The 18,035-nt window shown below is 42.7% G+C and overlaps 1 protein-coding gene across 1 annotated transcript in view; it reads right to left on the bottom strand.

Moving 5' to 3' along the window:
• Positions 1 to 4,373: 4,373 nt before the first annotated feature.
• Positions 4,374 to 18,035, bottom strand: part of LOC101622012 (uncharacterized protein C2orf80) — a 25,174-nt gene continuing 11,512 nt past the window's right edge. The window contains 7 exon segments of the mRNA XM_004674813.2: positions 4,374 to 4,666; positions 4,668 to 4,699; positions 6,226 to 6,297; positions 6,299 to 6,340; positions 6,342 to 6,473; positions 14,753 to 14,874; positions 15,158 to 15,245. Of these exon segments, the coding sequence (XP_004674870.2) occupies positions 4,429 to 4,666; positions 4,668 to 4,699; positions 6,226 to 6,297; positions 6,299 to 6,340; positions 6,342 to 6,473; positions 14,753 to 14,874; positions 15,158 to 15,245 (726 nt within the window). The 3' untranslated portion in view covers positions 4,374 to 4,428.

Genomic DNA, 18,035 nt, shown 5'->3' with positions numbered 1-18,035 from the left:
CCTGATGTGCCTGGGCGGATGTGGACTCCCATGGGAATGAGGCAACAGAAGCGTGAGGTGGACTCCGTGTCGCTGAGGAGTGCCCACTGCGGGAGTCGCGGTGGTCATTGCCCCTCGGGAAGCCCTGGCCGCCCCTGGAGCCACTCCTGAAGCATCACCATGGCCCATACATTGTGTTGCCGTGGCTGAAGTCCGAGGCAGGGCAGCTGCACGTCGGGGTAGTGGCCCTGGAAGCCGCGGTCATCCTAGAGGTCATCCTCAGAGGCCTGGCCGCCAAGTGCCTGCCTCGTCCCTCTCGCGAGGGCTTGGGGCTCACTTTCCCGGTGGTCGGCGGCGGATCCATGGGACAGGGGTCTGCTGCTTGGGCAAGAACCACACAGGAGGGGCCTGGGGGCCAGGCGGTGATGGTCAAAGTCCAAGGGGTTCATTGTTTTGTTTTTTTTTAAGATTTATTTATGCATACTGAACTGGGTTACAGGCGGTGAGAGGATTGGGACAGAGTGGGGAGCAGAACAGGCAGAACGACTGAAATACACTGCTGAGGGGACCCACTGCTGCGACATGTGGGTCATCTGTGGGGCTGGGGATTGAACTTGCACTGAAGCAGTTGCAGCTGGCTTGTAGTGCTGCGTCCTAACCCTCTGTGCCCCCAGGGAGGGCCTGCGGCTCATTGTTTCCATCCCCATCTCTCAGGAAGGCTCAAGTTGTCAAGTTGCTGTCACTGGCGGAAGCTGTTGAGACCATTTGAAAACTGATTGGGGACATTGGGGACTTAAAATAGAGGCAGGGTTTCAGACAGTTCATAGATACTCCACACTTTTATTTGCAATGGCTGGAATAAAATAAAAAAGAATAAATGGGAGAGCAAAAAAGTCAGTCTAAATACGGTAAATATAAAATGAATCTGTTAGAACAATCATAGTATTTAAGCGCTACTGTTCTTACTAGGAAGGAAATGACTTAGTTGAATATTGAGAAGTTCAAATCATTCTTAAAGAGCACATCCTCATTAAAGGTTGTAAGAAATGAGAGTATTTTTTTAATAGGGAGTTTATAGAATTTCAAAAATTTCAGTATGTTAATAAGGCCAAGTTAAAGAGACCACAGAAACACAGGCTGTGTGTGGGCTGCTTCTGTTGAAGGCCGGCTTAGAAGTAGACCAAGAATAGATGATTAATCGCAGCTAATTTTGATTCAAAAGGGAGGATAGTTTTAAAATGCTTAATCTCTGGAAGAAAAACTAAGGCGAATTTCTGAGTTTAACAAAATAAGAAAAACCAATACATTTAAAACTCAAAAACAAATGACCTCTTAGGTTAATATAAAATAAAACCAGACTCCTGAATTCCCATTTCTGGTAAGCTCCCCTCACACCATTGCTCCTCCAGAAGCAAGACCACACCAAGCTTTTGACTCACAGGAGATTAATTGCATGAATGCAAAGATGAGCTGTGGCTGGAATGGTGTAGGAAGAGGAAAAAATAATTATCTAGAAGCTGGGACTCCAGGAAGATTTTAGAAAGTATTCATCAATCTGGAAAGAGGGTTTGGTGGTCTTGGAAGAGCAGCTGAGTGGAAGGTGAGCTCTGCCTTTAGCCTTTTTCATGCTCCAAAAATTCTTCACAACCCTATGTGGACTCAGTAATACTTTGTCTGGACATTGGGTCTCATGTTTTTATAAATTAATATGTGTGAATTGAACACCAACTATGTACAACATAGTGATTTTAATTCTTTAGTTATAAATAAGAATATATATAAATAAGAATAATATATAAAGCTGTATATATATAAGAATATATATGTATATAAATAAGAATATATATATAAATAATAATATATAAAGCTGTAGAATAATGTATAAAGCTGTGTGTTGCAAAATGAACTTATACTTACTTAGTGGGAGCTAGGTATGTAGAGTCTAAAGAATGAAAGCCACCATTTTAAAGTGAACATTATTAAGAGGGTAAGAATAGCAAAAAGAAAAAAGAATTAAAAATTAAGTAACTAAAAACCCTTCATTTTGTTCATCTGTTCAGGGGTGGGGTGTTAATGGATGAAAACAGTAAAATATGAGACAGAATCATGTGGAAGAGTTCCAGAAAGCACGTAAAGGAGCATGTGGGGTGTCTGGGGGGGGCATCACCCCAGCTAACATACCGTTACATTAGAAACTTAGAGTGTGACAGGGAACTAGGCGAGGGGGCTCTGGGCTTGGCTGAACTAGGGCTCTGAGAGGCTTTATTTCAGCCTAGGGGAAGAAGGAGGAGAAAAAAACCCACAGTTGTGCTAGTACTAAAAAGTACATGGCTTGGGCCAAAATGTGGCTTGAATTCAATGCTTACAGAAAATTCCAGGTGTGACAAATGTATAGAAGACCAAAAAAGCAGATTGCACTTAGTGTGAACATAAGACCCTCGCAAGGCTCCTGACACATCCTGCACAGGAGCAGAACTCTACCCACGGTGCTAGGATCACCTGATGGGGACTGGCGCTGGAGACAGGACACCACAAAGGAGCAGGCACCCCCCATGCTGAGGGAGCCCGTTGTCACTCCCTGAGTGAAAGCACAGGGGTTAGCTCAGGTTAGGATTTTCCACCTGTGGGTCAATAATGTGTGTAGGTCTACAAAGGATAGATAGCATAGGACAGGATGACTTCAAAATACTTAGGAAGTGTGGGCCCGCCCTGGTGGCGCAAAAGGTGAAAATGCAGCACTAGGAAGCTATCTGCAGCCACTGCAGCATGACTGGACGAGTTCAACTCTCGGCCAGGAGGTGACCCACATGATGTGGCGGACCTCTCCTGCTTAACCCTCTGCTCCCCGCAGCAGCGTGTTTCAGTCAATCTGCCTGTTCTGCTCCCCACTGTCTCTGGTGAATCCTCTCACCTGCACACCTCTGGCCTGTACCCCAGTTCTTATATGCATAAATAAATATTTTAAATAAAGTACTTAGTAAATGTAATCAATAAATAAGGGGTCACATATCTTTTATATATATTATATTATACTTAAATAATCCTTGAACTAAAAAGTGTTTAGGTTGTGATCCGGACCAGCCGGTTATGAGATCGAGTGGTGGCGAGGGATGAAAAAACACTGACACGCTAGAGAGGGTTCTAAGGGCGAAAGGGCTCTCGTCCTCTCTCTTTACTGCCTTTTTATCCTTTCTTTCAGTTAGTAACTTTTCACCCCCCTCAGTTTCCTCCCCCAGGGTGCCCACATCCTGGTACATGCTGTTTCATTCGCACACATCCTATTTTGTTAGTTCGCACGGGTTGTAATCTGGAACACTGTTTCCAGGTGCTGGCTGGTGGGCACTTCCTTGTTCCTATTACTTGTGCCTCTTAGATAGGCAATCATTATATGGTGAGCTCTGTGGTAGTCAGGCAGTGAGTGACTTTTGCTGCGCCACCAGGTAGGGCCGCTATTTTAGTTTATTTTTTAAAGATTTCTTTATTTATGCATACAAGAGCTGGCATGTAGGCCAGAAGTATAGGGGGCAGGGGTGAGAGGATTCACCAGAGAGTGGGGAGCAGAATAGAGAGATCTACTGCTAAGGGGAGTGGCAGGCAGACAGGAGAGGTTTGCTGTGCCATATATTGGTTCGCTCCCTTGCTGGGGATTGATCTTGTGCCACAGTGGCTGACCATAGCTTGACAGGGCTGAGACTGTAACCCCTGTCCCACCAAGAGGTTCCATGGGCCCTTTGAGAAAGTTAAAGAACCTTCATGGTTGTGGTACACTAGATCATAAAAGTCTATTTCAAATACAATTGTATACTCACTTATTTGTCTTCATTGGACACTGTACAGCAGTGCAATTGGCACACATCATGCCGTGTTTGGTGCAGACCTCTACTCTGACAATGTTCCTGCTCAAGAGGCACAGGAGCCTTGTAGAAGAGATATGAGTGAGTCCAACAGCTTGCTAAAGGCCATTGGCAGCCCTGACATTAGTTATGGAATGCTGCACTTGAAAGCGAGAGTAACAATTCCTTTTGTGATCTAACCACACGGTTAGGTGAAGGTGGTTTCCCTCACCACTTATCTGCAACCTGGTCCCACCACCTCTGCGGAGGAAACTTCTAGAATGTTCCTCCTCAAAGACCTCAATAGAGGGCATCCCTTCTCACCAGCCTACCCTCTCCCTTGTCTCTCTCATACAAGCTACCAGTCTCCACCACTCCAATTTCTGTGCCTTGTTAAAGATGTGAACTTCAAGATTTGGAACTCTTCTAGAAAAGATCCCTCCCCCATTTATTCACTCCTCAACCTCTAACACAGAGCATTTATAGGTGAATTGCTTGTCACATTAAAAAATACCAACCAACCAAACAAACAAAAAAACCAAAGCCAACATTTGCCAACAACACACACTAAATAGTTTATTCTTTCCAAATGGGGCCTGTGGTAGGGTTAACCATCTTAATATACATTCAGCACTCTTTGAAAAGAGCCCACGTTGGCATCCGCGGCCCCCCAGTCTTGATACCGTCTGTACTCCTGGGGCCTCAGTAGGTACTGGCACCCCTGGTAGTCAGGAAGCTCGTACAGGACCCAAAAGCCCTCCAGCACGTGCAGGGAGCGCAGCTCACTAAGGTGGAAGCCGTCCTCGAGGCGTGAGCCGTCATCGCTCAGCTCCATCATGAGGCCCTTGTGGTCCTCTCTCGTACAGTTGCAGCTTCTGGGGGCCTGTCTGCTGGGACCCAGAGAGAAGCAGCGAACAGCAGGTCAGCTTGATCCCTAAGGGATGGGGTGGTCTGCCTAAGGCCTGAGACCCTGAGGTTGTTGTGAGTGATATGGATATGTATGGGTTCGGCTTTGACTAGCATTTCAAAATATTTACAAGCCCCATTTTCTATTTTTTATGTAGGAGATGGAATTTTTAAGAGGCTCAAAGTATGGCTTGAAATCCATCAAAAATGCAAATAGCTTGATGTGTATCAATAATTCCCTGGGTTCATGTAAAACCTATACATGGAAGGTGGGAGTGGACTGTACGGTATTTCGTTTAACATTTTCTCCCAAATTTATAGATTTACTATTAAGGTAGGATTTTAAAAATCTCATTCTTTGTGGTGATTGTAAGGTAGTAAATGCAAATGCTGAAATATGATGTTTTATAGCTGGAATCTATATAATGTTATAAACAATGGTAGTTCAATAAAAAATATTTCTAGTGCCATCAGGATTCTTTATTTCTATGATATAATAGAAATTTGATTTCTTTGACAAGTAAATATAAGTAAAGGAAAGACAGACTCATGTTTAAGGAAGCATTTCCTGGAGCTCGAAATTTCACATCATTATGAGTTTCTTGGTTCTGTGGATAAAGGGCTTGTCGACTGTTTGATATGAATGAAAGGAGGGAAATTTTCACATAATTTGGGGTGCGATTATTCATCAGACATTTATGCATAATTATAAACATATCCGCATGGAATTAATTCATCAGTCTGTGTAAAAATTTCTTTTTTGGGGCTCTCCCTTGTGGCACAACTGGTTGAAGCAATGCACTATGAGGCTCTCTGAAGCCACTACAGAACAAGTTCAATCCCCAGCCAGGGAGCTGACCCACATGGCACAGCAGACCTCTCCTGACCTGCCCGCTGCTCCCCTCACCACTGTATTTCATTCCATCTGCCTGTTCTGCTTCTACTCTGTCTCTGGTGAATCCTTTCACCCACTACACCTCTGGCCTGCACCCCAGTTCTGTAAGCATAACTAAATAAATCTTTTAAAAAAATTTCTTTTTAAATCACAAACTTCAGGAGAAAATTGGTTTAAACAGTGATCTGAAACCAGAACTTACTGACTTTCCACATGAAGAAAAATTACCTTTTCGTGATATGTTTGAACGATCTATTCTTGCACAAACTTTTCAGTTTCTGCTAGTTTAACATGGAATCTAATTCATTATCAATGCCTTTGCTGTAGGTACAAATTAATTTGCTAGACATACTGCTCCACCACCCCAATCAGCTTCCTGCCTGCCCATTTTGTATTTGATCCCACTGCGATGTGACGCTTAGTATAGACAACTTATAATTGATAGAACACAAAAAATAAAAGTGGCTTTTCCTCTAAGTGAATTCTTTCTTATATATTCTACTGTTTCTGTGTAGCTACCTGGGCTCAGACAGGTACGCCCACATCCCTTATTCTAACCTCCATCAATAACCCAGCGAAGACTCAGCGTGACAGAAATCAAGCCGCACTCACTTCCGGGATGCGGCAACAGGAGCGCACCACCGGGTCACCCAGGCCCATCCAGGCGGGTAGTCGGGGTCGCCCCGCCCCTCCGCAGGAAGTCCTGGTGGCCCTGGTAGTTGGGGCGGCTCGTAAAGCATCCAGATGCCGCTGTCCACGAGGATGGAGTTGCAGAGACTCAGGTAGGTTGGCAGGATGGGGCAGTCGTGGCTGCTGTCATAGCAGCGGCCCTGGAAGCTGCGGTCCTCATAGAAGGTGATCTGCAGAGGAAGAATTAGTCAGTTCTTTCCTGCCCATAGACTCTGCATAGAGGCATCCTGCCGAAGCCCCTTTCGAGCTTGTTTTTTGCTCACCTTCCCCATGGCGAATTGACACGAGTTCAGCGCAAGGGGCAAGGGACGCGAGGGCCTCCGGTCTATATAGCAGGGTGCGTTGGCAGGAACAGCACAAAAGAGCCCCAGCGGGTGAGTAAGGGGATTTTATGGATCCCTTTTACATGCTGCATTCAGTGGAAATGCCTGTAGGGTTTGCTCTCATTCTCTAGTATATTCTAAAGCTGTCCTGTGTGTGTCCCAGAGTTGCTTTTATCTGGATTCTTCGTGTTTCTAAATTTATCAGCACAGCAGGCTGAACTTTTGACAGAAAATTTATATCTCTACACATATCATTTAACCGAGCCTGGAAAAAAAGACTTCCTGGAAAATAATGTATGTCTTTATAGACATGCCCCAGATTTCTATGGAAACTCTCAGTGAAGTGGAAATCCACAAATTTCTTAAGTGGTTGTTCTTGACCTCAGCCATCACTTTTAAAATTTCTTCCTGTCTTCCCTGTATAGCACAGAATACAAATCTGGCTTTATTCTGAACTGTCTTGATGCATTACGTCATATCTCCTGATGCTCTTTTTCGTCAACTCATATAGATAGAAATTGGTCCCTGGAAGTCAGATTATGATAAGAGTCAAGGAAAGATTTCTGTGATTATTGGGATCAAACAGAGGCGTATACAGCCATTCTGTGCAATTTTAGTGAAATGATCAGATCCCTTCTCCTATGGACTGGACACTTGCATACCGATGTCCTCCAACACAAGTGTACCTGTGTCTCTCCTGTAATTCTGCAGAAGAGTGGCTTATGCTTTCCCTGTTACCCTCCATTCTCAGCTCCTGTCTCGTGGACTGGATTAGCCTGTCCCCCTCTGTGCCCCTGTACCCCTTCAAGAATGGCACAGGCTCAAAAGTTCTCCTGCTTCCTTACAGATCTTTCTTCTCTCACTGATGTCCATTTCCCCCTCCTCTACCCACACTCATCTGTTAACTGCAGCTACCATCTCAGAGTGGCATCCTAGCTCAGCTATCTCCTGACTCTCCAATCCCGTCCTTCTCCAAATCGCACTCTGCCAGGATGCTAGGGGGACCCAAATCAAAACACATCGAGCCATTCCCCTGCTGTAGAGTGAATATTTGTCTCCTTACCCCCACCCCCCAAATTTGTACACTGAAGTCCTGTGATGGCACCGTGATGGTCTGGAGATGGGTCTTTGGCAATAACTAGACTGTGAGGGTGGGATCCTCATGGTGGGATAAGTGTCTTTGGAAGAAGAGGTGAAAGATTTCCCTCCCCCCAGCTGCTGGTGTGAAAACAATGAGAAGCCTCTTGCAAACCAGGAAGCAGACTCTCACCAGATAGGGGATCCGCAGTCACTCTGTCCTTGAACTTCCCAGCTCCATAACTGGGAGAAATAAATGTTTAAGCCATCTAAACTATGGTATTTTTACTACAGCAGCCGCTCACTTGCTTGGAACACGTCATTAGCTTCTATTGCCTCCAGAGTCAAGTACTGGCCCCAGCCTGATGCTGGCTGTCCCCAGAATTACTGTCCAATAGTACTGAGTCACATAGGTTCCCAAATGCACAATGTTCTTTGCACAATTTTGTTTGCGACTGTATTGATCCTTCTATGAATCACCAGTTCTGCATTTTTTTACCCCAAGAAATTCCTGCCCACAAAGCTCAGTTCAAGAGTCAATTCCTCTATAAAGATTTTCTTGAACCCTTTTCAATCTTCGAGGCCAAATTAAGTACCATCTACTTGGTTTATGCCAATTCTCTCAGTATCATCAATAATGGCACATCCTTTCACCCTCAAACAGGACAACATATTGTATGGTCTGCTCTGTTGAGAAGCCACCTGGGAGTGGATATGGAGACCCCAAGGGAATAGGATGGAGACTGTGACAAATGAGCAACCAGGTTAGCACAACCTAGAACAGAAAAGAGAGGAGCAAGGGAGGGAGAGAAAAGCAGCTCACCCAGCAGCCTGCTGGACTTTGCAGACCCTCTGGAGCCGGGGGGCCTTCAGCTGCTAAGTGTGATGCTGTTGCTGTCTGGATCTAAACTTTCATCTCCCCTTTAGAGCCTCTGTAATAAATCTGGCTGCACACATGAATACCTTATGTGAGATATGGAAAGGAAGTATGTCTCTCATTTGGGTGAGTAGGGTGCACTGACAGGATGAGATGGGGGTGCATGTGGGTAGACAAATAATGCATTGGTGACAGGGCAGGAGTTCAGAGGGGAGTGGGAAAAGCACAAACCACTCTTTCCCTCTCTTTTTTCCATGGGGATCATGGGTCAGGAGGCGCTCATCCTGGCATTTTTCAAGTTGTCCTCACAGCTCTTGTGAAAGGAATTGAAGTCAGCAGAGGCATCATGGCCTTCGGGACAAAGAAAACACTTCTTGTCCTGTGCGGCTCTTGGGAAATACACGCCATGCTCAGCGCCTTGTGTTTTTTGCTGAAAGAAACTGCTGGGATGAGGTTGGTGGTTTTGTCTGTGGTGACATGTGACAATCCTATAAGTTCCATGACTTGAAATGCCCACAGACAACAACAGCAAAAATGCCAGACAAACAAAAAAAGATCCCCCAACTGAACAATTTTCTTTCCCAAATCACCTCATCAGTACGATATGATTTTGATCAAAAGAAATATTTTGCATATGTTTACATAGAAAGAAAATTAGTGTATGCTATGCCAAAATGTCAATCATGGTTATCAAAGAATGGTAAATTTATGAGCTTAGTTTATATTTTTATTTATCCTTTTTGCTGTTTTGCTGTTTTATAATTTCCTATTATAACTGGTATTACTTTCATGAATTGAAAGCATAAAGCCAATTTGTAAATGTGTAACTCTGAGTTGCTGGTGGGAAGCAGAAGATTCTGGAAATTAGAATATTTTGTCTTGAGTCTTAACACTTTCTGGACTAAAAATAAACAGTTCTGCTAACCTTGTAAGACACTGAAACAGCAGGAAAACACAGTCTTCCATCCACTTTCCTTCCCACCACCTACCTTTTCAAATTGCTTTTTGCTTTCCCAACAAACATTATGATTTGCCTGAATTTTCCCACCTTGAAGCCTCAAGTTCCCAGTTAACTGGAATCCAAGTAAATGCTGTGAAGAGCTTTCTCCATGGCTGCTGACCTGCAGCCTGAGTTTCACTCCGTAGACATGCAGGGATAGAGGACCATGAGATTCCCTAGCTGCATCTTTAGTCAGTCATCTCGTGTGTGTTGAAAGATGAAATCAAGCACCCTGCTGTTTCACTACCTCAGGAGGGGATCTCAGGTCAGTCTCCAGCAGAGCCAGTCATATAACCAGGTGCCATCTCCGAAAGCCCTTAGGCAAAATGGGAAGCAACCAGGCAGATAGTAAAAGGAAAGCCAGCAAGTGTCACAAGTTAAAAAATGTTCCCTCACAACTAACAGAGCTGGCAACGTCCTGGTCAGAAGCTGTGACCTGATTACTGGTCACTGACACACTTCCCCTGCCTCCCGCCCAGTGGCTACGGCTCCTGGTAAGCCTCCTTGTCAACCATAATGGGACTAGTATGGGAAAGGCTGCCTGGTGTTCCCCCACCACAATCAGATATAGATGTCAACACAGAGTTTTCAACAAAAGCCAGCAGACAAGTCTTTGCTCATGGCAGAGGAAACACTTCCACGGGAAGATGGCACATCAAAACCACCAGCAAAATATAATCTGCACTCATAATCATTTGGGTGAATTGTTCTCACACGTATTTATTTCCAAGCTAAGCAGTGGGATAGGCAGCATTCTGGAAAGGCTTTGAAAGGCTGGAATATTTTGTTTTCCTAGTTGTTATATTCTATCAAAAGAAGGTCTGAATCCATTTTTCTCTTAATGCTTTATTGAAATGATTTAAAATGTTTCTATAGTACATAGATCATGGTGAAGAAATCAGTGCCAGCTTAATTTAATTTTGGATAGAAATTTTGAAAAATGCCCCCATGTCACCACTGTGCCATACTCTGAGTAAAATGCACTACAAAGTCAGCTGGCTTTGATGTGGATATAGTGTATGTGTTAGGATTCTCCAGTCAGATTGTCTTCTAGTCATGCTGAAATAGCGTAGGATACAAACATGTTTAAAATCAATGTACTCCACTCTCCCTGGTGGTGCAATGGGTTAGGACACAGCATTGCAAGAGACACTTCAGTGAGAGCTCGATCCCCCGCCCTGCTGTGCCCGCTCACATGGCACAGCAGATCTCTCCTGTTTCATCCGCTGCTCCCCTCAGCAGTGTACTCAGTCATTTGCCTATTCTCCACTCTGTCTCTGGTGAATCCTCTCACCACCCCTGCACCTCTGACCTGTACCCCAGTACATGCATGAATAAATAAATCTTAAAAAAAAAAGTTTAAAAAAATCTGTAAAAAAATGAACCCATACAATATGCTCTAAGAAAAGAAAGATGGGCATTTGAAATAACACTTCAATAAAGTTGTATCAAAACTGAACCATAATGAAAAAGGCGCTGGCAAGAGTAGCTGGTTTAAGATGTCCTTCCTCTCCCAAAGAGTAAAGGGGAAATGGTGCAATTCCAAGTGTCTAAGTGACCTGGAGATAGAAAGATGATTTTAGTAACAAGCACACCCACTCACTGTCAACATAGACGTTAGCTGTCAATCCAAAGGGAATTAGGTCAGATATCAGTTATTAATTACTAACAAACATAGATTAAAGTAGAGGAGGTGAGGGCTCTGCCAGGTGGCACAACGGGTCAATCACCGCCTTATGAAGCTCTCCGAAGACATTGCAGCACAAGTTTGATCCCCAGCCAGGGAGCTGACCCACATGGCACAGCAGACCTCTCCTGACCCTCCCGCTGCTCCCCTCGGCAGTGTATTTCAGTACATCTGCCTGTTCTGCTTCACTTTGTCTCTGGTGAATCCTCTCACCACCCCTGCACCTCTGGCCTGTACCCCATTCTGTAAGCATAAATAAATCTTTTTTTTAAAAAGTAGCAAAGGTGAAAAGAATGTCCATGGAACTGTTCTGAGACACTTGGAAATTGAGTTGTGTTTCTGAAGTAAATTCAAGATTCCCACACTGAATCCTGTACAGGAGGAAAAATGACTTAACAGGAAATTATTGGATCAATTCATAAAATCGATAGAGTAGATCAAATAAATACTAATGTCGGGGCCTCCCTGGTGGTGCAGCACAAAGAAGCTTAAACCACTTCCGCATGAGTTTGATTCCCGCCTGCCCAGGGAGGTGATCCACATGGTGTGGCAGACCTCTCCTGACCCGCCCGCTGCTCCCCTCAGCAGTGTACTTTATAGATCTGCCTGTTCTGCACCCCACTCTGTCTCTGGTGAATCCTTTCACCTTTCGCATCTCTGACCTGTACCCCAATTCTGTATGAATAAATAAATGAATCTTTAAAAAATAAAGTACTAATGTCAGATTTTCTGAAGTCGATAACTAACCTGCTGTTATTTAAGATAATGACTTTGTTCTATCATATACACACAGAAGTATATAGGAGTAAAGTGACATGGTGTATGTAACTTCCAATGGCTTAGAAAAAGTGATAGCTCTACATTACAGAGGGGGATGGAGAATAATGAAGCTGGTTGAGCAAAGCGTTAAATAGCAATTGGCAAATTAAGGAAAAGGTAGACAAGGGTTCTTTGTACCTTTTCTGTACTTTTTCTCTAAACCTGACACCATTTCCAAATTAAGAAATGAATAATAAAGTAAGACTTTTTTTGGTTAGCCATACCCAAAGCTAATGATTTCTTTTCCCCTTAGTAATTGTGTATTATGCGTGCCACATACTTTATTGAATTTCATACACATTGCTTTGAACTTGAATTTAAATTGCCCTTTCCTCATTTCTGTGTATCAGTGCAAAGAAGGCCCAGGAGCTGAAGAAGCCTTCGCTAAGGAATCTTCCCCTTCTCTTACTCCAATTCACTAATCAACAATAACGAATGATTATCCACTGTCTCTGAAGCACTTTACATACATCTGGGAAATAAGAAGGAAATAAAATATATGTTTCCATCAAGAAATCAACAATCTTCAACAGTTGTTGAATAAAACATGCATCAGATAAGATTATATTCTCAAAATAACATATCAGCGTGTAATCTTTAAGGTTAGATTAGGTGTGAATAGGAGGTGAAACATAAACTTCACAGGGTCCATGAAATCCTAGTTCAAAGATCTTGTTTTTCATAATTAAGTTTAAAATCTAGATTAGCAGTGTGCACGTGCATGTAGGGATGTGTGTGTATGTGTGTGTTATTTCTGGAGTCATTACTGTCTTTCAGTTGTTTGTTGCTTTCTTTTTAAAAACTTGCTATCATCAACCTCATATTTTAAGAAAGTAACTTCAGCTTACTTCAGAATATTTTTCGTTAACAAAGATACAGTTATAGAAAAGCTATACCTTCCAATCTCACTACGGTGAATATCTTTAAAAGAAAACACAACAGAGCCTTCCCTGGTGGCACAGTGGGTTAAAGCACAGCACTAAGAAGCTAAGGCATGAGTTCAATCCGAGCCCCGGAGGTACCCACATGGTGCAGCAGACCTCTCCTGACCCTCCCACTGCTCCCCTCAGCAGTATACTTCGTTGATCTGTCTGTTTTGCTCCCGGCTCTGTCTTGGGTGAAGCCTCTCACTGCCCCTGCACCTCTGGCCTGTACCACAGCTCTGTATGCATAAATAAATAAATCTTAAAAAAAAAATACAACATAGTGCCCTTTCTGGTAGTGCAATGGATTAAAGTGCAGCACTCAAGCTTCAGCATGAGTTCTATCCCCTGCCAGGGAGATCCCACATGGTGCAGCAGACATCTCCTGTCTCTCCTGCTGCTCCCCTCAGCAGGGTACTTTGTCAATCCGCCTGTTCTGCTCCCCACTCTGTTTCTGGTGAATCCTCTCACCACCTGTACCCCAGTTCTATATGCATAAATAAATACATCCTTAAAATCACAACATAGTATTTCTTAATTCTGTGATAGTTTTGTTCCTGGAATAACACATCAAAAACCTGATGTAACCAGCAAATGTAAGCACTTCCTAAAGCATTTACCATGATAAGGTTGTATTTCTAATCAGTCAATAGTTTGCCTTTGAAACCTGAATAAATACTAAATTCTATGTGGTCTGGTCTATTCAGAAACTCCCATTTACAATTTTTCAGTTCTTACTTGTGTTTCTTGAAGCAAAGCCAATTTGTAAATTAGTGCACCAGTTTTCAAAAGTCCCTTTCCTTCTTACCTGACAGACCTCCAGTCAACAAAATCCCATTCAACAAAGCCCTAAAACAGCCCTGGTTCTCTGCCTGTACTACCTTTCTGCTTCTCTCCCTTTTCAGCTTTTATTATGCTGACTTACTTGATCTTTCTGGCTTCTTTTTAATTTTCCTTTTTTTAAAAAAATTTTTGCATAGAAGAACTGGGGTGTAGGCCAGAAATTCAGGGACAGGATTCACCAGAGGATTCACGAGACACAGAGTGGGAAGCAGAAGATGTGGGTCCACTGAAATACACTGCTGAGGGGAGCAGCAGGGACACAGGAGAGGTCTGCCTGGCCATGTGTGGGGAGTGCCTTGGCTGGGGATCAAACTCACCCCTTAAGCTTCCTTTTTACTTTGCACATTCCAGTTGAGAGTCTCCTCCCTTTCTCCTTTTTTTGCCAGCCCTGCACCTCTCTGACCATTGTATCAATTCTGCAAAATAAGTGTGCCAGGAATCAGATGCACAGAGTAGGTTTAGCAGAGATGCAAAGCAGGCAAAAATAAAGGGTTCAGGACTAGAAATGTTTGAAGCACAGATATCAATATGAATATCCTAGACATACTTACTTGAACCAATAGAATTATAGCTGATTAACTCTAAATAGCATTTCTCAAACAATAATGGTAATTTTTTTCCAAAGAATTCACTCTGTGCCAAGCATTAAAAAATCTCTTACACATAATCTTAGCTAATTGTTTCACCAATTTTACGACACTGGTATTGCTTCTACTTTTTAGAGAGGAAACCAAGGCACAGAGTTGGTTAAATAACTTGCCTGAAGTCACACTGCTGGTACATATTGGACTTTAGGCTTGAACCAAGAGCATCTAACTCCAAAGGCTACACTTCTGGCTATCATAACACAGTCCCAAATATCTAGTATCGGTGTGATCCCATTTGTATTTCTAGACCTACTTTGTTCTTAGGCTGTGTATCCAAAGGTAAGTTTTTTGATGATTTCCTCTCCATGGTGTTTACTTCCCTTGTAGAGTTGTTCTTCACATTTTTAGTCAGTGTTCGCCTTCTTAGCTTGAAACCTAGAGACACATGCAGAAACCATAGACGCATATAAATGTTTTTGTCTTTAATGAATCTACCCACAGAATCTTCCCTCCTAGAGAGTTTTGCTTCCATCACCAAAGGGTCTGAGATAGAAGATTTCCAACTTTCAATATTGGAATGATATCGCGTCATAAATGCTGCAGACTCTTACATTGAAACAGAAAGAGAAATCTTATATAATGACCTTGACCTTACTTTCTGAATTCCCCTCCTAATTTTTCTTAAATTTCTCTAAGTAGATGAAGTAAACAAGCTTACTCTGTTTGCGGGCATATTCTGCTGCTTTGGGTGCTGTTAACATGGCAAAAGGGTGCAAAGAGAGGCGGAAAGGTGGAGCTCGGGGAACCTGAAAGGAAAACCGTCCCGATTTTAAAAGCTGCACAGACGTTGTGCCATTAACACCTGCTAGTTATAGAAGCTTGACCAGCTTCACCAACTAACAGTCTTTAGACATGACTATGTTTACCAATAAGGCTCACCTTTCATGGGTCATGATGGCCCACGTATTTTTTGCTCCCATGCCCAGTTCCTTTGACTTACATGCCTTTCATATACTCATGCCTACACATAGTTCTTTAGCTCAAATAGTTGTTTCCTTTTCTGCCTAGAGGGTCCCACTTTTCTGGTAAGACACAGCCCAAATATCACATTTTCTGAGAAATTTGTCCCAATGTCTCCCTACCTCCATTCTCCCCACCCCTCAAAAATCCCAAACCATAAACATAAGGCACAGTTACTGACTCACTCATCTGTAAACTCCTGTGTTGTCACACAGAACAGTGTGTTATAGTTTGTAATAAGGGCTGCTGCTTTTCTTCACCAGACTCTCTTCTAAGCCTAGAACTATCCATTTATTCTTCTACCCAACATGTTTTCAATGAACACCTATTTTGAGCTATTAGGAGTTGTGATTAATAAGACACACAAGAGTTCTGCTTTTCTAGAGCTGGATGAGGAAGGACAAATAATAAGCTCTTAGAAAACTAGGATAATTACATATTTGACCAGAGTAATACACTAAACCAGATGATGTGCTAGGGAGTGATGGGCAGTCACTTCTGCAGTCATAATGGCCTCTAGGAGGAAGTGATGTCTCTGCTGACACTTGTAGGGTGAACAGCAGTCTTCTGTGGGAGATAGGAGAGATGTGTCCCAAACAAAGGAAATAGAAGGCCTTCTTGTAGTGAAAATGTGTTTTCTAACAAAGGAAGGAAGCCAGTGTGGCTGGAGCAGAGTGAAAGAGGAGAAAATGGCAGATGAGGCAGAAGAAAGAGAACCCAGCTCATAGGGGCCCTTCATGGTAACATGGAATTGTGTATCACATTGATGCTGGGGTGCAGTGGAAGCCAGAGAAATATTTTTAAGCACTAGTGTGACAAAGTTTGATGTAGTTTTTTAAAGATCACTCTGGCTGCAGTGGATTGGAGCGTGGCAGTAGGAAAGCCAGTTAGCTCACTTAATCTTTTAACTCTGATGCCTCAAGAGAGGGACTAGGACATAGCAGGCCTCCAAGTGTTACTGACTAGTTGAAGACCCACTATTCTAGTCAAGGCAACAGTGATTCATAGCATGGACCTTACTGACAAACTGACTGTATTTGAACGCCATTCACACCATCTACAAGACATGTGATTTGGGGCATGTTATTTATATTTTCTGTGCCTATTTCTTCATGAGATAACAATAATAATGTAGGGTCTGTTAGGGACTAAAGAGTTAGCATCTGGAAATCCCTTAGAATAGTGGCTGGCAAAAACTATTGGCTTTAAAATGAGAGTAAATATTATCATATTTATCATCATCATTTTCATCATCACCATTTCTCTCAATGACTCAGTTTTTCTGTTGTTTTCCTCCTAGAATTATCCACGATAGCAGCCTGGCCTCCCCTGTCTTCTGCAGGGTTCTGCCTCATCTACCAGACAAAGGTTGTGTGAATTGCTGACAAAGGACCAATTAGAACCAGGAAGCCTAAATAATTAACATCCTTCTGCAATATCAGCAATTATGTTTTCTTAGTTTCAGGAATGATATGATGGACCTCTTATTTCTAAAGAGAAAAGATTAATTACAGTGCTCTCTTTTTGTATGCTTTGCAGCAATATGCCATCTCATGGAGAGGGCACCTTACTGTGATATAGAACTGGGGCAAACACCAATAGGTGAGGGTGACATCTTTAGACGTCCAGGTTAGTAGAACATTTTTTACTCTATCACCGAAGAAACTGCCTTAATGCACTCACACTTCATTAAGATCATGTTCTTGAAAATTGGTATTCCTTCAAAGTAAGTCTAAATTTGTATTCCCACAAGAATTTGAGCTCTGGGACAATTGTGTGGCTCACATAAGAGGTCCCCCCCCTTTTCATTATAGACAGGGATCATATTTATTTATTATTTTCCAATTGACATTAGGAATAAGCAGAGACTTGGAAGAAGGCTGGCTTCTGGATGGCTCTGTGGAACTGCAGTGGGGCCAGGCCTGTCCTGTTTACTTCTAGACTCAGCTTATCTGAGAAGGAAATGTCTGTGTTTCATTATTGCTATGGATTTTCTGTTGCTTCATAAAAAAAAACTTGGGTTAAACAGTAAACGAGGCTGTGTTCTCTTTATTGACAGAGTAATGCATCACCACCACAGCAGGCACGCTTCAAAATCTGATCTGAGTCTTTCAGTGGCAAAATATTTACTGAGAGTTTATCTCAGTAAACTCTCTAGCACTGCAAAGAATTAAACATAAGCATAAACTGCGGTCAGACCTTCAAGAAGAGCATAATCTCTTCATCAAGGTAACTGTAAAACAGAAAGTAATGGAAGGTGGCTTTGTGTCAGGGCGGGACAATTATGGTCAGCAGGGCCAGGTGTACATAAGGAAAACTGGTCCACACAACACCCTCAACTCACTGCCATACTTTGCAGGTGCAACACTAATGCTTTTCACATATTAGTTTCTTTATCCATGGGGGATGATAGAACTTGATGATCTTCTTAACTTTCTACTTCTTCTTTTTTTTTAATATTTTCAAATTTATAGAAAAGTTTCAAAAGTTATACAAAGGAATTCTGAATCCCCTTCACCCATATTCCCCACTTTTTTTATTTTAACTTTTTAAAAATAATATAGTTTATTTTTTAT

Source organism: Condylura cristata, unplaced genomic scaffold (genome assembly GCF_000260355.1).
Source record: "Condylura cristata isolate star-nosed mole 26May11 unplaced genomic scaffold, ConCri1.0 scaffold00002, whole genome shotgun sequence".
Classification (NCBI taxonomy): Eukaryota; Metazoa; Chordata; class Mammalia; order Eulipotyphla; family Talpidae; genus Condylura; species Condylura cristata.
Note: the sequence above shows the minus strand (reverse complement) of the source record. Positions and strands in the feature narration are given on the sequence as shown.